At 38.1% G+C, this 19,390-nt stretch overlaps 1 protein-coding gene across 1 annotated transcript in view; it reads right to left on the bottom strand.

Annotated features, from left to right (window-relative positions):
* ALDH1A2 (aldehyde dehydrogenase 1 family member A2) overlaps positions 1 to 19,087 on the bottom strand; it is a 33,192-nt gene extending 14,105 nt beyond the window's left edge. Inside the window, exons 1-5 of the mRNA XM_040413888.1 lie at positions 18,878 to 19,087; positions 6,777 to 6,881; positions 6,459 to 6,599; positions 5,275 to 5,404; positions 4,139 to 4,200 (exon numbers count right to left, since the gene is read on the bottom strand). Of these exons, the coding sequence (XP_040269822.1) occupies positions 4,139 to 4,200; positions 5,275 to 5,404; positions 6,459 to 6,599; positions 6,777 to 6,881; positions 18,878 to 18,994 (555 nt within the window). The 5' untranslated portion in view covers positions 18,995 to 19,087. The remainder of the gene's footprint in view (positions 1 to 4,138; positions 4,201 to 5,274; positions 5,405 to 6,458; positions 6,600 to 6,776; positions 6,882 to 18,877) is intronic.
* Positions 19,088 to 19,390: the final 303 nt, after the last annotated feature.

Here is a 19,390-nt window from a genome sequence, read left to right as displayed (position 1 = left end):
CATTGCGATTACAACTTAGTCAATTTTGTGACACTGCAGCTTCAGAATGAATCTAAGATGGATGCTGTCCTTGCTTTTTGATAGGAGGTGGGAGGGTCTGGGAGGGAGGATATGCTGATTGGCTGGAATGTGTTTGCTGACTGTGAGGTACAGGGTCAAGGTTTGCTCAATGATGATGTATAGGGGGCGGACCGAACATCGCATATGTTCGACCGCCGCGGCGAACGCGAACAAGCTATGTTTGCCGGCGAATAGTTCGGGACATCTCTAGTGGTAAGATGAACCATTTAAGGGACATGACAATTCATAGATGGTTTATCAAATACTCCATCACAAATGCAGTATGCTAATCATTAACCTACTTCGGGTCCTGGTACAACCAAATAGTTTTCTTGTTACTTTTACTGAGCAGAATTGGTTTGTTCACATTTAATCTTAAAGGGACACTGACAGGCCAAATAAGCATATATAGTTAGATATAGGACATTACAGGTCTTATAGAGTCTTTTAAAAGCATATAAGTATCCCCCCTGTCCACCTTATAAAGAGCGAAATATAAAGTTTTATAACCTGCTTGTCCGGTCAGCAATCTGCCTAAGGGGCGGCGTTTCATGTGAAAATGCGCCCAGCTAGCCGCTCCCAACTGCCGTTGTTAAGCCCCGCCCAGCTCATCATTATTCACTTCGCTGGGCGGCGGCTAGAACTCTCCCCAGTCCCGATCCTGCGCATGGGCAATTCAATCCTCTGGGACGCACTATTAACCCCTTTGACGATGTGAGTGAGCAGCGCTCTGAAGCGCTGCTCTGAACAGTGCATGGCTGAGGCTGCAGCTGCCTCCAAGACGCAGGCAGGCTGTGTGTGTACGCATGCGCGATCTAACCACGGCGGGGCGCAGGCGCAGAAGATTGGGCATGAACGATTCCCAGAGGATTGAATTGCCCATGAGCAGGATCGGGACTGGGGAGAGTTCTAGCCGCCGCCCAGCGAAGTGAATAATGATGAGCTGGGCGGGGCTTAAGAACGGCAGTTGGGAAGGCTGGCTGGGCGCATTTTCACATGAAACGCCGCCCCTTGGGCAGATTGCTGACTGGACAAGCAGGTTATAAAACTTTATATTTCGCTCTTTATAAGGTGGACAGGGGGGATACTTATATGCTTTTAAAAGACTCTATAAGAACTGTAATGTCATATATCTAACTATATATGCTGATTTGGCCTGTCAGTGTCCCTTTAAATTTTAGTTCACAGATAAGCCAGATCCTTCTTTGGTCCTAAAGTCTAAAGATCCCTAGGCTTCCCACTGCAGGTTTGGGGTAGCTCATAAGATTAGTGAGTGAACCACCAATGTATGTTTACAAAGAAATTCTCTGAAATATCAGAAGTATTCATTTTACACAAGACACTATGTAGTTAAACTGCTTGCAATACTCATTGGCTCACATTTACTAACTGGATTTAGGGTACACCTTGTAAAATCTGTCAAAAGTTTACACAAAATCAGATGGGGCAATACATATACAATATGCAATTTATTGTATTCTTTGCAAAATTATTTTTATTGGGTTTTTTAAATTTTTGAATAAGGTGTTCTTTTTTTGGAATGGCTTCATTTTTCTTTTCTAGACAAGTCAAAAAAAGGCCCTACATTGGCCTAAATGGATTAATCTGATAAAAGTCAGCTGCATTTTCATTTCTTATCTCTCAAAAATATACAAAAAGCCTACTTTTCACCAAACACTTAATTTTCTCATGCAAAAATGTTGATAAACCAGATATGAAACAATGCTTGGAAAAAGAAAAATATTCTTGGAATGGATGCTGCCCACATTCTGACTTTCTGTCCAAAGTTTCACTGAACTTTTAAATGCAAAATATCTAGGCACAGGCCAAGAACTTTGCCAAGGACTACTGCTGACTTAAAGGAGGAACTTGATGGAAAGACATGTAGACAACCCATTAATATTTTATTTATATTTCCCTTTTTCACTTGGGAAATACAGTATCTCCTTATAGAGAGTGCGTTAAATGGTGTGAGGAGTCTTATAGGCCAGGCAATGCTCCTCTGAAGATAATATATAAGCCAGCATCTCATTTAAAGATAGCTGTTTTGGGGTGATTGCCCCTCATCAGTTCAGAGAGTACTAGCTTAACTGGGTGAGAGGCCTAGGTCAGGATTTCGGGAATACAGTATCTCCATATGCAGAACACCTTAAATGGTGTGAGGAGTCTTATGGGCCAGGCAATGCTCCTCTGTAAATCTAGCAAGAGTGTATACAAATGAGCTCTTAGCAAGTTTGAACATTGACTTATAGGGTAGCTAACTTACATCTGGTAGCATTTAAGGCAGAGCCCTCTTTTTTATTTGCATTGTAAAAAAGAGTATAACCGCCTATTTGTACATGCAGGTTCCAACCAATACAGTATTAAATTGGTTGTCCAGTCAATAAAAAAGGAGCTCAGAATAGTGTAAACTAATTATAATATTCACCTTACAGATCCACCTCCATTACCATTCAACGCATCCTCAGCTCCCCACTACAGGGCCGTTAAAAAGTGCCCCATATGAGGAACTCTTAGGACGTTTTTCATCCATCCCACTCACAGATACTGACACTATTGCCTTAAGTGTCACGGAGTGCGGCCACGGAATTTGCTACCCCGACTACAGTTGTGTTAATCAAATTGGTACCATATTATAGTTATTTTATGTTTATTGCATTTTATTGTGAATGTATTTTAATAGTGAATGTATAATTGTTATAACCTTATCTGGTTCTAGTAAAACTATTTCCATATGACACAGATGTCGTGAGTGCTCGCTCTCACTTTTTTATCTCAAAAAATATTTTTAAAACAACTTCAGTCTTAATAAATCCCCTAATATTTTCATGCAGCTGAATAGATATGTCTGGAAAGCAGGGAGAGATGATCACTGAAGCAGGGACTGGAAACAAGTGAAATTAGTTGATAACCTCAAACACATGATTTAATACGATATGCAAGTATTCAAAGGCCAACATTTAGACAAGTGCAGATTGGGACATTAAGTATCAGACAGAGTACTGTATGTGGCACTGGTTATATAAGTGTTTCATCAGTACCAACTATAGAAAAGGTCCTGCATGTATCCAAAATTATATGTAGTTGTAGGATACTAATGTAATACAAAGATCTGTGGAAGGTAAGGAATTTCTTTGACTACTGCTTTCACAATGTTATTAGTTACAGATGGATAAGATTTGAAGAAGGAAGCTTGCAGAATGAACTTTGGGAATGTTGGTTCTGACCACCTCTACAGATAAATAAGGACCATTAACTCTCCTTCTACTGTGACATCAAAACAAACGTGATGCATGGAAGATAACGTTTACAGGAAACTACTACATTAAGAAAGAGTTTCCCATAAAAGCCAATGTGCAAGTTCCCTTTGATATTATAACCATACTGTGTGCCTGCCACAAGAATTTTCCATTGGTGTGTTAGAATGAAAAATGTATTGGATTTAAATGTTCCACTGGTTTCATGTATGGAAATTCACATACACTAGAACACAGAATGTTTCTAATTATTTTTTGTTAAGGTGCAGTCCATTTTATAAAATACAGTGCAGTTGTGTGGGTGATCTAGAAGAACATTATCTGCTGAATCAATCTTGAGAGACAAGATGGACTGCCAGCACTTTGAAGGGTATATATTACATGCTGCCATAGATGTCTTTGTAGAAGGAATTGGGGAGGATGAGGGAGAAAGTGCAGAGAGACTGAGACAGACATAGTGCCCACAGAAGTGAGCTGCTAGAGGGAGAAAAGGAAAATTTCTATAGATATCTTGGTATTCTGTACCACACACATTTTCTTTACATTTTCCCTTCATATTGAAATATATATAAAATATCTTCATTCTAAATCGTAAGTCAAAATAAGAACAGTGCTTGGGAGTGGTTACCAAGTTACATATTTAAGTCCCCATTAACTTGTTTAAATAAGCAGCTGTAGAAAGACTAATAGAAATAGTCCAGCAAATAAAAACAAAAGATGTTCTTCTACTCCAAAATAAAAAGAAACACACAGCTGTAACCCATGTTGAGTGTGAGTATAAATAAAGCTGCTCAATAAAAATAAAACCTGCTGATACTCACCGGGGTAATCTGTCCACACACCCCAATAGGTTCATGTCTTGTAAATGTTAAGTAATCCCCATCTACAACAGATGACAAGACAGCAATTTGAAACACGACAATAATAGGGTATATTGTATCAGATAACCAATTTAAGAAATATCCATTAATGTTTTTTAAATACTTTTAGTATCTATTATTTATTTAGAACTATATATGATTGACTGTTGACAATTAAACTGGGCTCAGGTTCACCTCACCAATCCCCTATCCAATGATTTTGTGGAATTTGCATCTCACCGCATTCTCTTGCACACTTCTCTTGTAGGAGAGAAAGGCAGCATGAACCTTAAAGGGGTTTTCTGGGATCCAACTTCGTTGTACATTTTAATTACACATAACACACCTGGAGAAAAGTTTGTAATACACTTACCATCCAGAAGTCACCTGGATTGCATGCTCGAGAATTGGATCATGTGATGCTCCTCATTTGAAAATCCTGCATCAGCCAACATAATTTCTTTCAGCAGGTTTCTCTGGTGCCATTCACAGTGGAAACACTCGGTCCATAGCACTGGCCAGAAACCTAGTAAAGGACGTTATGTCACGAGAAGCAGGATTTTCAGAAGAGCCTCATGTCACTAGATTCCAGAGTCACCAATCCAAGCAACTTCAGGACAATACTTTTAAATGAGTTAAGTGTAATTAATATGGATTTCAGGACCTGCTGGGTCCCAGAAAACCGCTTAAAGCTAGTTTCCTTTACTTTGTTGTTTGACATTGACGTGTAGGTGGAAAAGGAGGGGAATCCCATGTTAACATTGACCATGCAGACAGTGTGTGCTGCACCCAAACATCATGGACCCAGTTTAGTCAAAGATTTCTTGTGTAATAATAGAAAAGGTAAATGGGAAATCCAGTATGAATGGTGACACCCACATTTTCATCATTGTTGGAAATGTTTACTGTTTACCATGTAGAAGTTTTTGTTCATTAACGGTGTTGAACTGACATGTGCCATCTTGTGGGTTACAGTATGCATCGTAGTATGCATTTTAGCTCAATATCAATCACAAATCATAACCTTAGCAAGTATAAGAGATCTGTTAATTCACTAAAATGTCCAAGGACTAGCAATTAGAGTACTCAGACCCTACCTGCTGGTATGGTCATGCCATGTATTTTGTCTGCCCAGCCAGCATAGTATCGGAGTGTTTTAATCACGCCTTGGAGATCCACATAAAAAGACTGTAGAAAGGGCTTTCCGCTATTTTGGGATTCAAGTGTCTGAAAAGCAAATGGGAAGGTCAACACTTTTAATATAAAGTAAAAATCTAAGCCAGCAATTAAAAAACTGAAATACATTAGGCTTCTGTGTAAGGCGATAAAAGTTAGAAAAATAACACTTACTGGAAACCATGCTATGCTAAATGAGGTCCTTAAATTCATGAGCAAATGGTTGGAGTAAAATATTAAAAGCTGACACCTTGTTTCATATGAAGTTGTTCCAAAAATGAGGTTAGTCCAGTGGTTACAAACCCCTCTACAATTATTTGGTTTGTAATAGAGTGTTACAGTAGCAAGTGGTGAAGCAGGAGAGCTCTATTTGGCACGGTCTTCTGGCAAAAAAAGCTATGACCATCACTTCTCTTACCAGTCACAGGCTGTACTAATTTGGTGTCCCAGACACATCGACTATAGAAAGTCCAATAAGGTGTTTACAGCTAACATGACACACAAATATTACTTTGAACCTAGTCAGGTTTACTAAAAAGACTTATTTTATTATTTTACATTTGGAAATAAATTTTCTTAAATTCAATATCTAAAGCAGAAGCAATAATCGAACACTGGCCAAAACTAGAATCACAAATAGTTTTTTTTTAAAAAAAAAACCTCTATCAAGTTCTGTTTGGTGTAAGAGATATTCAGACACAGCATATTTGCCACTCATGCAAGATATGCTTCACATTTACCACAAGGAGAAACATCTGTTAATTATTATGAGCACCAATTTCATCTGTAAAACTGGAAGATTTAACAACTAAATGAAAATCCGGCAACACCAAATGCTTATTGCTCTGTGTATATTGTGCCAATATTGCCTACAACGTAATGTGTATTTCATCATACAACTTCACTGTATATGATTTCAGAATATAGAAGGCATAACAAGGCAGATACATTAACTGGAACCTAAAAAACTACATAATATGTTTAATGAGCGCATATTTTACTATTCGACATATTGTGCTCCAATCCACCTTAGGGGCCATTACAAAACAAAGACTACATCATATAAGTATTACCGCAAAGCATGTTCAATATGTCATTTACTTACGGCAAGAATAGCTCTTTCTCTTTCGACCAAATCAGCCAGTTTATCCAAGAGTCTCCCCCTTTCTGATGCATCCATTCTCCTCCATACAGAACCCCAGGAAAAGGCCAAGCGTGCAGCTCTTACTGCTTTGTCCACATCAGCCTTTGAAGAGAAAAACATTGCATCAATAGAAGACACTTGACCAATGCCAAGACTGCATGGCTAAAAGCTGACATTTTCCACAAGTAATCAGAACTTATGATAAGCCTAAATTATCTCCATTCATATTTAGCCTATGAAATAAATTCAATTTTAAGTATCTTATATGGAAGTGGTTACCTTCTCAGCTTCTTGAACTTCACATATCTGATCTCCAGTAGCTGGATTGTAGACCGGAAATGTCTTTCCACTTTCTGAACTCTGCCATTCATTGTTAATAAAAATCTGACCAAAAAAAAAATTTGAACAGTTATGACATGATCACATACAGTATTTAAAACAGTCTGTGCACTGTGTGAGCGACCACTTTCATCAATAATACTAACCAAAGAAAAATTAGGAGAAATATTAAAAAATAAAAAATAAATTAAAAACTGAGTAAGGCCCTCTTCACATGGGCCCGGTGATCCGGTTCAGTTCCCCTCTGGCATGAAGTAGTGAACACCAAAGGGGAACTGAAGCAGAACTAATCCCATAGTATTCTATGGGATCATTCTCATACATCTGGAGCATCAGATGCCAAATAGCATCCGACAGAAAAACACTGCATGCTAATTTTTTTCTGTCTGGTGCTATTAGTAGATAGATGCCGAATCTGTGCATATTTATCAGTTGTGTCCGACTCCCAGCCTAAAAGAGCTAGCCGGACTGGCATATGTGAACTAAGCCTAATAAATATGTAAGCCATTTTATTGTAACATGAGTGTCCAGACTTATTTGAAATATATTAAAGTAAATATGGTGAAGCCCAGCTTTTGTAGGTGATCTGCATGTGCACTTTTAGCTTGGGTGTGTCATTCAATTTGTTGAATTTGTTTGTGAGTGACAGATGTGACATTTCTGGTTTTGGTGAGCACATACGACAATGATAGGGCGGGGAATTTGAAACATGTCTGGCTAATTTAGTGCCATTTTAATTAAAAAAGTATATACCACCAAAATGACATAAAAAAAAAAAATTGCGGCATGGTACCACAATGGCACAATCTATCACAATTCAAGATGCTACTGTTCTACTATTAGTTTTCACTCGAAGCACAAGTTAGTAACATTACTTTCTTATTATTAACACAAGTTGATCACATTTAAATTGGCTGTAAAACTCCTACCATTTACTCCAGTGTGTGTAAAGTACCTTCAACTAAGATTTTGGAACTGTTTCAAGTTTTGAAAAGCACCAGCTGTTGGATTTACAAGCTAAAAACCTTACACTTAAATAACTCACTTTGGAAAGTCTTAAGTGTTCTGTGTCAGGTAGTACCAGCCTACACACATCCATACCACCAAGCCCACATTCTTTTTGCAATAAATTTGCATTCACTTGGGGCTTTTATATACATATATAGAGCTCTTCCAGCTATAGAGTCTGAAGGTTGTCGATTAAATGTATGTACCCTGTGCATTTAATCTGACTTTCATTATGGTCACTTCATAAAAATGCCATGTAGTGGACAAGTGATGACACATTGCAAAAAAACACAAGGAATCCCTGCAAAGCTTAAATTAGTTTCCCCACCACCACTCGCTCTAATTTATAGAGTGTGGTCCAAGGGCAGTGTGTAAATCAGATAAACTATGACATGAAATCATCCTATCTGGAGAGTATATATAGCCATCATGGAGGGTCCGCATGACAAAGAAATGAAAACTCCAGGACTTGTTTCCATCTAAATCACTGCTAAGAACCCTGAGAGGCCATTGTTCAATTTCAATAGCAAAAGCCATCCACTATTGCCATTCCCCTGGATTCAGCGTTAATTAAGGCCGACTTTTTACCATAAATCAGCCCTGGTATTTTTACAGCTTAATTCAGCATTAAGTACACATATTCAAAGAAATATAAAAGTAATTGATTAACTACGTCAGGTCTTCGGGAGGTGTAGGGGGGCATTTTCTTACAGAACCATCTGCAGATAGCTTAAATGTAGCAATGTAGAAATGTTAAAAACAACCCATTAAAACTCCCCCATGCATTAGTAATAACTTAAATCAGTGAACACCTCACATAAAACTTGTCGGTGTAGGCCACGTACAGCATTCATTTAAAACACATATCAACAGGTGGTGGCAATGTAAGATCCAATTTCCTTTTTTTAAAAGCTGTTGTAAAATGATGTGCCATAGGAACGATGATGATTTACAGTCTTCATTTGATACAGTTCTGTGATGCCATGATTTATAGTTCACCTCCTGAGATGCACGGCCAATTTCCAGGCTAAACTTTAACAAGTAAACTTTGAAAACAAGATTTTTTTTTTAGAGTGTGTAGTAGTAAAGGCAGAAGAAGGACTTCAATAAGAAATCGGTCTACAACAGTGGTCTACAACCTGTGTCCCTCCAGCTGTTGTGAAGCTATAACTGCCAACATGTTGAGCCCACTATCCTATTCAGGTTTTCAAAATATGAGCAATGTATATTAGACATTTAGGGCAATGTGATGAGGCTTAGGCCTCATGCACACAACCATATTTTCCAATCGTGTGCTATCTGCATTTTTTTGCACATAGCACACTGACCCTTTTCACTTGTATGGGGCCATGAACACATTATTTTTTGCAGATCCATGTGTCTGTTCCACAAATTATAGAACATGATCTATTATTGTCTGTATTGTGGACAAAAGTAGACCCTTCTATTGATAGGAGTGAGAAAAAAACTGAATGCAAACAAAAGGTATCTGTATTTTGAAGGTCCGTTGTTTGAAGGCCAAAATATGTACATGTCGGTGTGCATGAAGCCTTATAATTATAATTACTGTTTGTAGTGTCAACAAGCTTTAAATGGCTCTCTTTTCAAGATGAGAAACAGCAAATGTATGCATTTTGTTAAGGAATTGTCCAACATATTCCACTGAGTTCGATCTTTTTTTCTCCATTTGGTTATGTAAAAAATGTTTGCGCCTTTTTTTAGGTCATTTTTAATTTTGTATTTTTAATGTTTTTATTTTTTATAACCAGTGTAAAATGTAAAAAAAAAGGGAATAGTATGTTGTTCCCATTTTTTTTAATTTTTGTTTTATAATTTGATCATTTATTAAATGCATTGCTGATTTCTCTTTTAACTTGGGCTGGCAGAGTATTTCCAGTTATAGGTTATACAGCCCCAGAGACAAGGCTGTACAACCTGATGGTAGAGCTGATCCGGGTCTGCTAAGACCCAGCAGCTCAAGCAGACTCCCTTCCTCCAACAATCACTTGATTGCAGGGACCAGAGAAGTGGCATTGCTGTTTCAAAATTTATATGCACAGCGCACATTGAGCACTGTGTATTGACTGATAGGGAAGGCAGGGACAAAACCATCCTTGGCTCACTCTGCTAGGAGCGCTGCTGTCTCTGACAGCCGGCTCCTCACTAAAGCAGCTGTACGATTAGTGTGCAGCTGTGTTCTCTGTGGTTGAAATGGGTTATAAAAATTATATATAATAGGCTAAATAGAACATACAAACCTATGACAATAATCAGAAGAAAAAAAACTAAACGTAAGCAATGCATATACCAAGGCAATGCTTGTGTGAACCTTGTCTTGTGCTCACTATTCTCAGGTTTTAGAATATTGCAAGGAAGAATTCCAATAAAAGATTACAATAATGTCATCCCATAGAAAGAATCTGGAAATAAATCACATCTGTTTGCCCCTTAGCAACATCAGGTTTTGTTTTATGAAAGAAACTGTATACAGTTTAAGGGGCATATAAAATCCATTGTGGTGCACAAAGATAGTAGGCACCTGTGAGGAAGCAGGGGATGCATACAACCCTTTCTGCTTCATGCTTCCTGTTAGTTAATGTACTAGGAATCTTTGTGAAATAATTACAGTGCCAGGAAGGCAGATAAATTGATTTGTGAGGAGGTTGTAGAGTTATGGGGGAGGGATGGGGAATGCTAAACATGCTATAGACCAGGGATCAACAACGTTAGGCAGTCCAGCTGCTGTGAAACTACAATTCCCAGCATGCAAACATGCTCGGCTGTTCTTCTAACTTCTCACAGAAGTGAATGCAGTATTATGGGAGTTGTAGTTTCTGAACAGCTGGAGTGCCAGAGGTTGCGGATCCCGGCTATAGACCAAAGGTGTTGCCACATTAACACTGCTACCTGTGGATCCCTTATAGTTATGCCCCTGCTATAGACATAGACAAATTTGGTGCATCCTAAAATTTGGCCAGAGAATTTTCACTTTGTTTGCTCCACTTATAATTAATGGAGAATCTGTTCTAAAATTTTAAATCCAACAATCATTGGCTTGTCTAAAATTTTTCCATAAAATACACCAAAATTTGTGGCATTATGTCACATCAAGTTGTAAACCTATTTATAAAACAAATTTGCAGAAAGAATAATCCAGTGCTCTTTACTTGAGAAGAGGGCATGACTACGCGGAAATGGCTGGGTCTTAAAATGCAACAGCATATGCCCAAATTTTGCAAAATATTGGCACAAAACAAGCCAGCCAGTATTTGGTGTAAAAATTTAAAAGTGTCTAGACATGCACAAAAGTTATGGAGCCTGAGCCACTGTGATAAATCGGGGGCATCTTTTCAATGTCTAGCCAAGATCACATTATATTGGCTGATGTATTGGCAATGATTGGGAACAAACTCTTTTTCTAGATTACTGATGGATCATGGAGCAGAGATAACTGAATTTACATGCAGCAATCATCTCCTCTGTGTGGGCATGAGCGATCACTACTGTGAATGTTGATTCCCTTTATTGTTTGCTGGCAGCAGATCCTGTTTTACACAAGGACAATCTCCTGCCCAGAAACAATTATCTTATGTCCCACACAAAAGATGTAATGTGCTATGATCGGTGGCACATTTAAATAGGGGCAATTATCAGGAATGAGTGTTCCTACAAATGTTCTTCCCCGATAATTGTCCCGATCTTTGACCCATGTAAAAGCACCTTAAAGAGTTGTCTCACTTCAGCAAAAGGAATTTATCATGTATAAGAAGCAAAAATAATTCACTTACTAATGTATTCTCATTATCCACATTGCCTCCTTACCTGACTTCAATTAATTCTTCCCCATTATAGAACATTGTCAGGGGGTTACAGGCTCAGCCACCGCCTGCAATCCTGCAACAGTGACCAAGTCTGTACACTATGGGAATAAGCTCTGGGCTCTATGGTGGCTGGGATCGTGGGGGTGTACAAAGGCACGCATGCGCAGCATCTCCTGGCCTAGCCACCTTGTATCTGTGCTGATAGTTTATGTAGAACAGTCCCATGGCATGCGCAGTAGCCCTGGAGCTGTTCTAGATGGATAGGGCAGCCTGAGGCTGTTAAATAGGTGCAACAGGGAGGAGAGGGTGGCATAATAATGGACAAACTGTGGCAACTATGCTTACCATGGCTAGCTGGTTTTTATGATCTGTAAAAGGTCATCAGTGTCAAAGTTGGTAATGCAAATGATTCATTAGCAGCCTCGGGAGCGTGCACGCACAGGCAAGAAGCAGGATTACATCCTAGTGCCGCTTGCTTGTGCCATTACAGTCAGCCCCCCACCCCCCATTCCCCACAGCGCTGAAAGTTCTGGACTACCAAACAACAGTGGCAGCCCTGAACTCATGAAGTGAGACAACCTCTTAAAGTTTACATTGTCTGCATTTTAGACAAGATAAGTAAATCAGTCCCATCAAATGTTTTTCAGACAAGACAAATAATGTAAGTGCCATCTTCCTAATAACTTAGTAATTACGTAAGTGGTTTCAATTTCAGCCTCATGGGCGTAACTATAAGCTATAACACTTGCTATGGGGCCAAGAGGTTAGGGGACCCTATCAGGTACAAGAACATTGTACCTATTTGAGGAGAATAACAATATAGTGGCTTTTTGCTATAATTTGTGTATTCTAATATGTTATGCTTTTATACATATCTTTAATTAGTTATGCTACTTATACTGCTGTTTTAATTTTTTTACACTAGCTGGTGGGGCCCAATGAATTATAGTTACGCCCCTGCTCAGCCTTAAGTTATGGGTATGTCATGTAATAATCTCCATGAAGATATCAATTTAATAAAGTCTGCTATGTATAAAGGGCTGAACGACTAAATACTGCTTCACTTATTTTCCTGGAGCCGATCTTAAGACCCATGTTAAAAAGCATTTACTGCTTGTGTTTGAAGTATCTGCTTCATTGGGTTGTACTGAAACATTTTGGCGAAATAGATCATCTTATAGGGGAGAAGGGATTCATCAGTAAGTATCAAACGTCTGTCGCGTTTTAACCATGCACAACACTGTCATAACTGGCGAATCGTATCCATGAGGTTAGGAGAGATGGCTCATGTGAACGGAGCAGACGTGGTTCTAAAAGTACAATTTGGAAGACATTTGGTGCAATTTGCAGAAGGCATTGCTCAGGACAGGGGAAGGTCAGTAATGTTTGTTTTCTTAGCCACAGGGGGCAAACATTTGAATAGCAAGCATAACCTACAGATGTTTTAGTATGCTTGGCTTGGAATTTGATTGATTGTTTAATCTAACTTGTTACATAGCTTTCGTAGAAAAATGAAGGTACAAGCACTAGTTGCGCTTGCTTTGCTACAATATGTAAACCTGGTGGTCAAATACAATGGGTTTCTGAATGAACTGGTTTGATGTGCAAGAGCTGAAGCATGAGTAAAATTATATGATTTTTCTAAATCTTTTGGGAATAAACTTACATCATCTGTCCAAAATGCCTTGCCTACTGTATTTACTTGTACTTAGAGTTTTGTCTGAATAGAATTATCTGTACTTCAGCTAAAAGCCCTGATTTCATATCAAATCAGGGGAGCAGATAAGATCATGAATTCCTTATTTCTCTGATAGAATAGAAGAACAGTGTTCACAGCTCCTGCACCACTGTCCACATTAATTAGCGCTAAAGCTGGATATACATATTATATATACAGGTAAGGAACAATCTAATATGTATTGAGGCAACCTAACTTCTACCCAACTGCCTGCTGTAAACGGAGGACAAGAATTGGGTCTGCTAGATTTGTAATGTGTCAGAATCTTTGGTGGGAATGTATCCAGATTTTTAGCATATAAAAGTTGTTAAACACAGACACAGTATGAGGAGGACTCGGAGGAGCAATAGCTAATGCCATCACTTGTCCCCATACAGAACCAATATTTGACCACAGCGGAGCATGCTTATATGGAGGACATGATCTGCTGCCGACAATGATTTTTGTGACTGCATGCAATTGGCATGGCACCTTTCCTACAAATGCTTAACGATCATCTGGCCAGTGTAACACAAGCCTAAGGGCTAATTTCTCCCTTTCATTTTTGATGCAGTATTTATTTATTCTACTCACTTATATAGTGGTGCTATATTCCAATGAGGCTCACAATCTAAGTTCCCTATCAGTATGTTTTTGGAGTGTGGGAGGAAACCGGGGTACCCGGAGGAAACCCACGCAAACGCGGGGAGAACATGGGAAGAACATACAAACTCCATGTAGATGGTGACCTTGGTCGGATTCGGACCCCAGCGCTGCAAGGCACCAGTGCTAACCAATGAGCCAAAGCATCTTTCCTCTATACTGTTTCTTCCCTTTTATTTACTATTGGCATTGGATCATAAAACTGCATATGAATCAAGCCCTATATTGTACTTCCAGAAGATGAAATTGTGGTCTTTAGTTGCAGACATTTCTCTATTCAGTTCCACTGATGTAAAAGGGGTTGTTTTAGTGGCAAGCACATGGATTTCTGCAAGCCTCTTTTAAATGAATGAAACTGTTTTTCAGTTGCAAAACTTTCTGCAACAAAATCTGCTGCGTGTGAAGGCACCCTTAAGATCTTTAATGGGAACATTTTGCACTTAAGTTTCTGAGGTTACTAGTGAGGCATAACAAAAGTCACTGCTTAATAGCCTACTTGAGCCCCACAATATTTTTGCTTTTTAAATAGTGATGCATTCATTTTTTTTCTAGTAAGGTCTATGAAACATTATTATTATTATTATTAGTTTTTTTGCCATGGCAAGGAATTCTTTGACAGTTAAAGTATCTGCAGCAGAAGACTACTACATCTTGTATGTCATGTAAACCATCACCAAATCACCCAGCAATAAAAATAGAGAGGCATGCTATATCGCTAACACTTAATCATAAGCAATATTATTTTCTAGGTTTGTTGTTCTTAGTAGAAGTATCTAAATTAAGCACAGATTAATTTACATTAAAGTAAGCTGCACAAATAACCATCGTAATTGAAAACATTCCCAAGCTCTGGCGCCCTACCAAGTTTACATCACCTGACAAATGGATGGGAATCTTTTTGTCTAAAGTAGACAATTATTTTCAGCCATGTACTCTATTTGCAGCACTTTTCTTACATAGCTATATTCAGTGTTACAGCCATCTTAAAGGCACTCTTAGCAAATGCCTTTAAGTTAAAACGTGGCAGATTTGTTGTAGAAATTCCTAGGGTTTTTGAGACATCTGCATGGGGTTTACTTAAAAAATCCATGCTCATGCTGCAGAAATAATCCTATTCAAATGTACAAGATGGGTTTTCAGCCACAGTATTTTTTGCAACAAATCTGCCATGTGTGAACCTACCCTTAGGACTACAAAGCTGCATTTAGCATGCAATTAAACAATGTTACAGTAATCTAGATTTGTATAATAATATTCTATTTTGATGACCAAGACGAAAATCTTAAGTAATGCTCAGGCTAAATCCTCTATGATTTCCTCTTGCTATTATAGGATCCGAGGAATCACAGATAAAACCCTTGTGTATGATACAAGCTGGTCCCCCTGCGGTTTATGTGACAGAATTATGTGCAGTGTTGCAAACACAAAGACGCATAATTGCTGAAGAGTTAAAACCGCCATTGTAGCATTAATTTGGGACATTTTTCACCCAGATGGTAGAAATGCCTATCAGCATGTAGGGGCATGAATGGCCGTATAAATTACAGCTACCCCTTGCAGCCACACAACATTCTTTTAGAAGGGAACCAATAAATATCCATTTGTGAAGGTTAATTTTATGCAATCCTGGGCAGTTATCATGTACTATATATGTCGCCAATTCCAACCATTAATCAAAGTGTAAATTCACCAAAGGGCAGCAAAAGTCACATGCGGCTATTTGGAGTTCATAGCTTCTGCAATCCCCAAAGACCATTCTATCTTATAGTAAGTGAGCTGGACATTGAAGAGAATGCATAAAAAATATTATCTTTCCTTCCTGGAGTCAAAGGTCAATCACAAAGATTCCTTGTGGTTTTAAATTATATCAGTTTTATAATCTTAGATAACGTAGCATAAAAAATCAAAACTATTAAAAAATACCTTTATTTGCTCAATAGGTTATTTTTGTTACATTTGTCTTTCACATATAAGAAGAAAAAATAAATATCTACCACCAGCGCTTAAATTTTGGAAATAACTTTCAGTCCCCTCAGGGCAAATATTTCCACATTTTTGTCTAATATTTGATGGTTCGGTTACCATACATGTTAAAAGTTATATTTTGATTATCTGTGGTGGTCAGAAGAGTACTGATTTAATTGCCGAATGTAAAGTTGGAGTATTCAAAAACACACGGCTAGGGCATTCTCAATGCAACGGTCAAAAACTTGCCATTGAGAGTACAACAAATGAGCCCATGCCATTAAATGTTAACTATCCTCTTCACTACGGGATGAAATAATTCACTTAAAAAACTAAAATCACATTCTAATATTGGATATATCTCACAGGGATTTTGATTGTAATCTGTCATGTTCAGGGCTCACCCAATAACTACACAGGACAGCACCCTACGATTATTTTGGTGGTGCCCACCTCTTTTGTATGTTGTTCAAGGCTTTTCATTTCGCATCAACCTTTTCTAAAAAGTTTCATAGGTTAATTGTATGTAAGAGACCATCCAAAAAGTTCAATTTCTCAGGTATCAAAGACGTTCAGCCACCAGTCCCACTTCAATTTTCCATTTAAAGAAACCTAGAGATCTGCCTGAAATTTGGCACATGAATTTATAAAGACATGCAATATAGTATCCCAAAATTTCAGATCTCTGTGTTAGCGAGAAGTGGATCAGAAAATGAACTTTTTGAACCATTCTTGTAAATTAAAACCTAGTCTACCTGGATAAAGTTATGTGCTTACGTTCTACTGAGTATGTTCTTACCTCCATTTTTGTGACACACTGTAAAGCACAAAATAAGAGAATGGCACTATGCAATAATTAGCTTAATACTCTACATTTATAACCTATGGTATAGTTGTTTGCCATGTTTTATTTTTTATTTTCATTTTAGAAGCCTTTAAAACACATGCAGTTTGTGGGAGGAATTTTGTATGCAACTATGCTCTCAATTCAAGCTATAGTTGTAAGTAGCACCTTGGGTTACTCATAACATTTCATGTTTTACAATAGGAAGAGTAATTACTATTTGCTGTGAAATTTTGACACCGTCAACCAGGGCAAAAAGAAAATAAATCAATAGGGAGGGGGTTGCAAATATTTTGTCAGTCTATCTCAATTACAATTTCAATGTACACTATTATCACCACACTAAATATCTTAATTTTTTATCATTCTGCTTTCCTAATCCATGAAAACAAAAGGCTTAATATTTAGTTTAAACATCTTTCAGTGTGCCAAGAATGAAGGATCAGATCAGGTCACTCAGGACTCTGAAGGCTACGCTGATGAAAACCTGGCTGTGGGTTACAATTATATTCTATCACTTGCCTGGCTCAAATAAAAGATTCTCCAACATATGATACTTCATAGCCCAGATCAACAATGTAAACTGATGGAAAACATGCAGCTAGCATATAGAGTAAAGAAGCATTTGTGCTTCCTGATTATAGGTGGCTTGCTACAGAAGTTTCTGTTTAATATATAATATTTACTTTAACATTTTGCTTTTTAAAAAGACATAAAGAACACAAATGCATAAAAAACTGTTGAAGCGTGTTAAACTAATGTGGTAATTGCCAATACAGTTATTACAGGTGAAACACTCTGTTTTAACACGTTTCACCTGTTAAAGGTACAGTAAAAATGCATGTTTTTCTGGTGCAATTTTTGCAATGCGTTTTAAAAAAGCAACGTGTGTGTCTGGCCTTTCAAGCTTTCAAGGCTGTTACAAAACTACATGTTCCAGCATGCAGTAAAAGCCTCAGACTGTCAACATGCTGGGATTTGTAGTTTGACAAACAGGTTAAAAGACCACTGGCCACTAGATTGTGATTTATCTCAAGGCAAAAATGCACAACATAGGGTCTTCATTGCAAATGAAAGCAGTTGATTACATCATGCATACACAAGATTCCTTTCAATGATAGAAAGTAATACTGTATGATCACACAAAAAAAAAACTTAAATGAATATGCAGTACATAATCTATTTCCCCCTCTGTCTCTTTTTCAAAGGGATAGTGATTAAGACTGACCAAATTTACTGTCTACTCCTAAAATATCCCTATCTTGGAAATGACTGATATATAGTAACTAAACCTCTGTAGTGCAGCAAAAATGAATGTCTGCTCTAAGTTTTGAATTTCTTTGTAGTAATTTATAAAGGAAAACTGTCTAAATAATAATAATAATTAGGATATCAGTAGGAATAAGGAAATCTTAAACTTAATGAACCCTGTGTGTCCCTCTCTGACTATCTCAATTGCTGAGCATTTTATAAATAAAAATATAAAACAGCAAATATGGACATGTCATAATAAACAGGTTGGTAATGCTAATAGACAAAAGTTAACTAGAACATGATACAAAATACACAAATAAAGTGTAAGCCTACAATAAAAGCTAGTATACAGAACAGTTTGATGGAATAGGTTGGATAAAGCTTACTGAAAAGAGATTACAGAATAAATGCAATCAGAGTAGCTATTTAGGATATATATGGGTGAGGAGCAAAGTTCTCTGGGGTGACAGATGTTACAACACAACATACTAAAAGTTCTGTTACTAGAAATCCTGAGCCTGGAAGTATTATCATGAATAACAAATGTCATTAAGGAAATAAATGAAGCTGAAAGAAAGGATCAAGTTACAGGTCACTTTCTAGGATTGCCCAGTGAAGTTGTGGTGACCCAGCTGCATGGAAGAATGCAGTGAGTAAGAAGGGGCGATAGGGTCTGAAGCCTGCTATCTGTACTCATTGCAGCTGTGCCTGTGTGTAGTGGAAGAGATCCAGACACTTTTCACAAGTAACAAGCAGAAGTTCTCCTTACCTTGGTGTGCTTGACCTCTAGGTTTGTGGTGGGTGAAGGCAGAAGATGTAAAGAGGCCATCAGAGCTGCAGGGTCTGTCTTCACTTCTCCAGGCATCTCTATTTTACTGGAAGTCATAGCTGGATGCTGGTAAATGAGGCTTTTTAGTTAACCCCCTCTTCCTCCCTGGATCTTTTCAACTGACCTAATATTTGTTTGTGGTGGAGGAAAGATGAGTGTTCTGGATGGATATTTGCTCCTTTCCTCTGTATATAAGCAGGTGTCAAGCTGGGTCTTTTCTTATTGGACATAGGGGAGAAGCAGGGGGGGCTGCTTCATCCTATGATGATATAATTACAAACCTCTATTTACATAAGCCACTCAACACAAGCCTATTGAGTCACATCAGCAGTCAATAGGACTTCCCTTCTGTTAACACATTCAATGCTGCAGAGTGTGATGTGTGTGCTACCCCCCAACTCCTCAGCGTTCTCTGGCCAGGCTGAGCAGCATTGACTTGCACAGGCTCTATCA

Source organism: Bufo bufo, chromosome 1 (assembly GCF_905171765.1).
Source record: "Bufo bufo chromosome 1, aBufBuf1.1, whole genome shotgun sequence".
NCBI classification, from domain to species: domain Eukaryota; kingdom Metazoa; phylum Chordata; class Amphibia; order Anura; family Bufonidae; genus Bufo; species Bufo bufo.
This window is presented reverse-complemented; position numbering and strand designations above follow the sequence as displayed.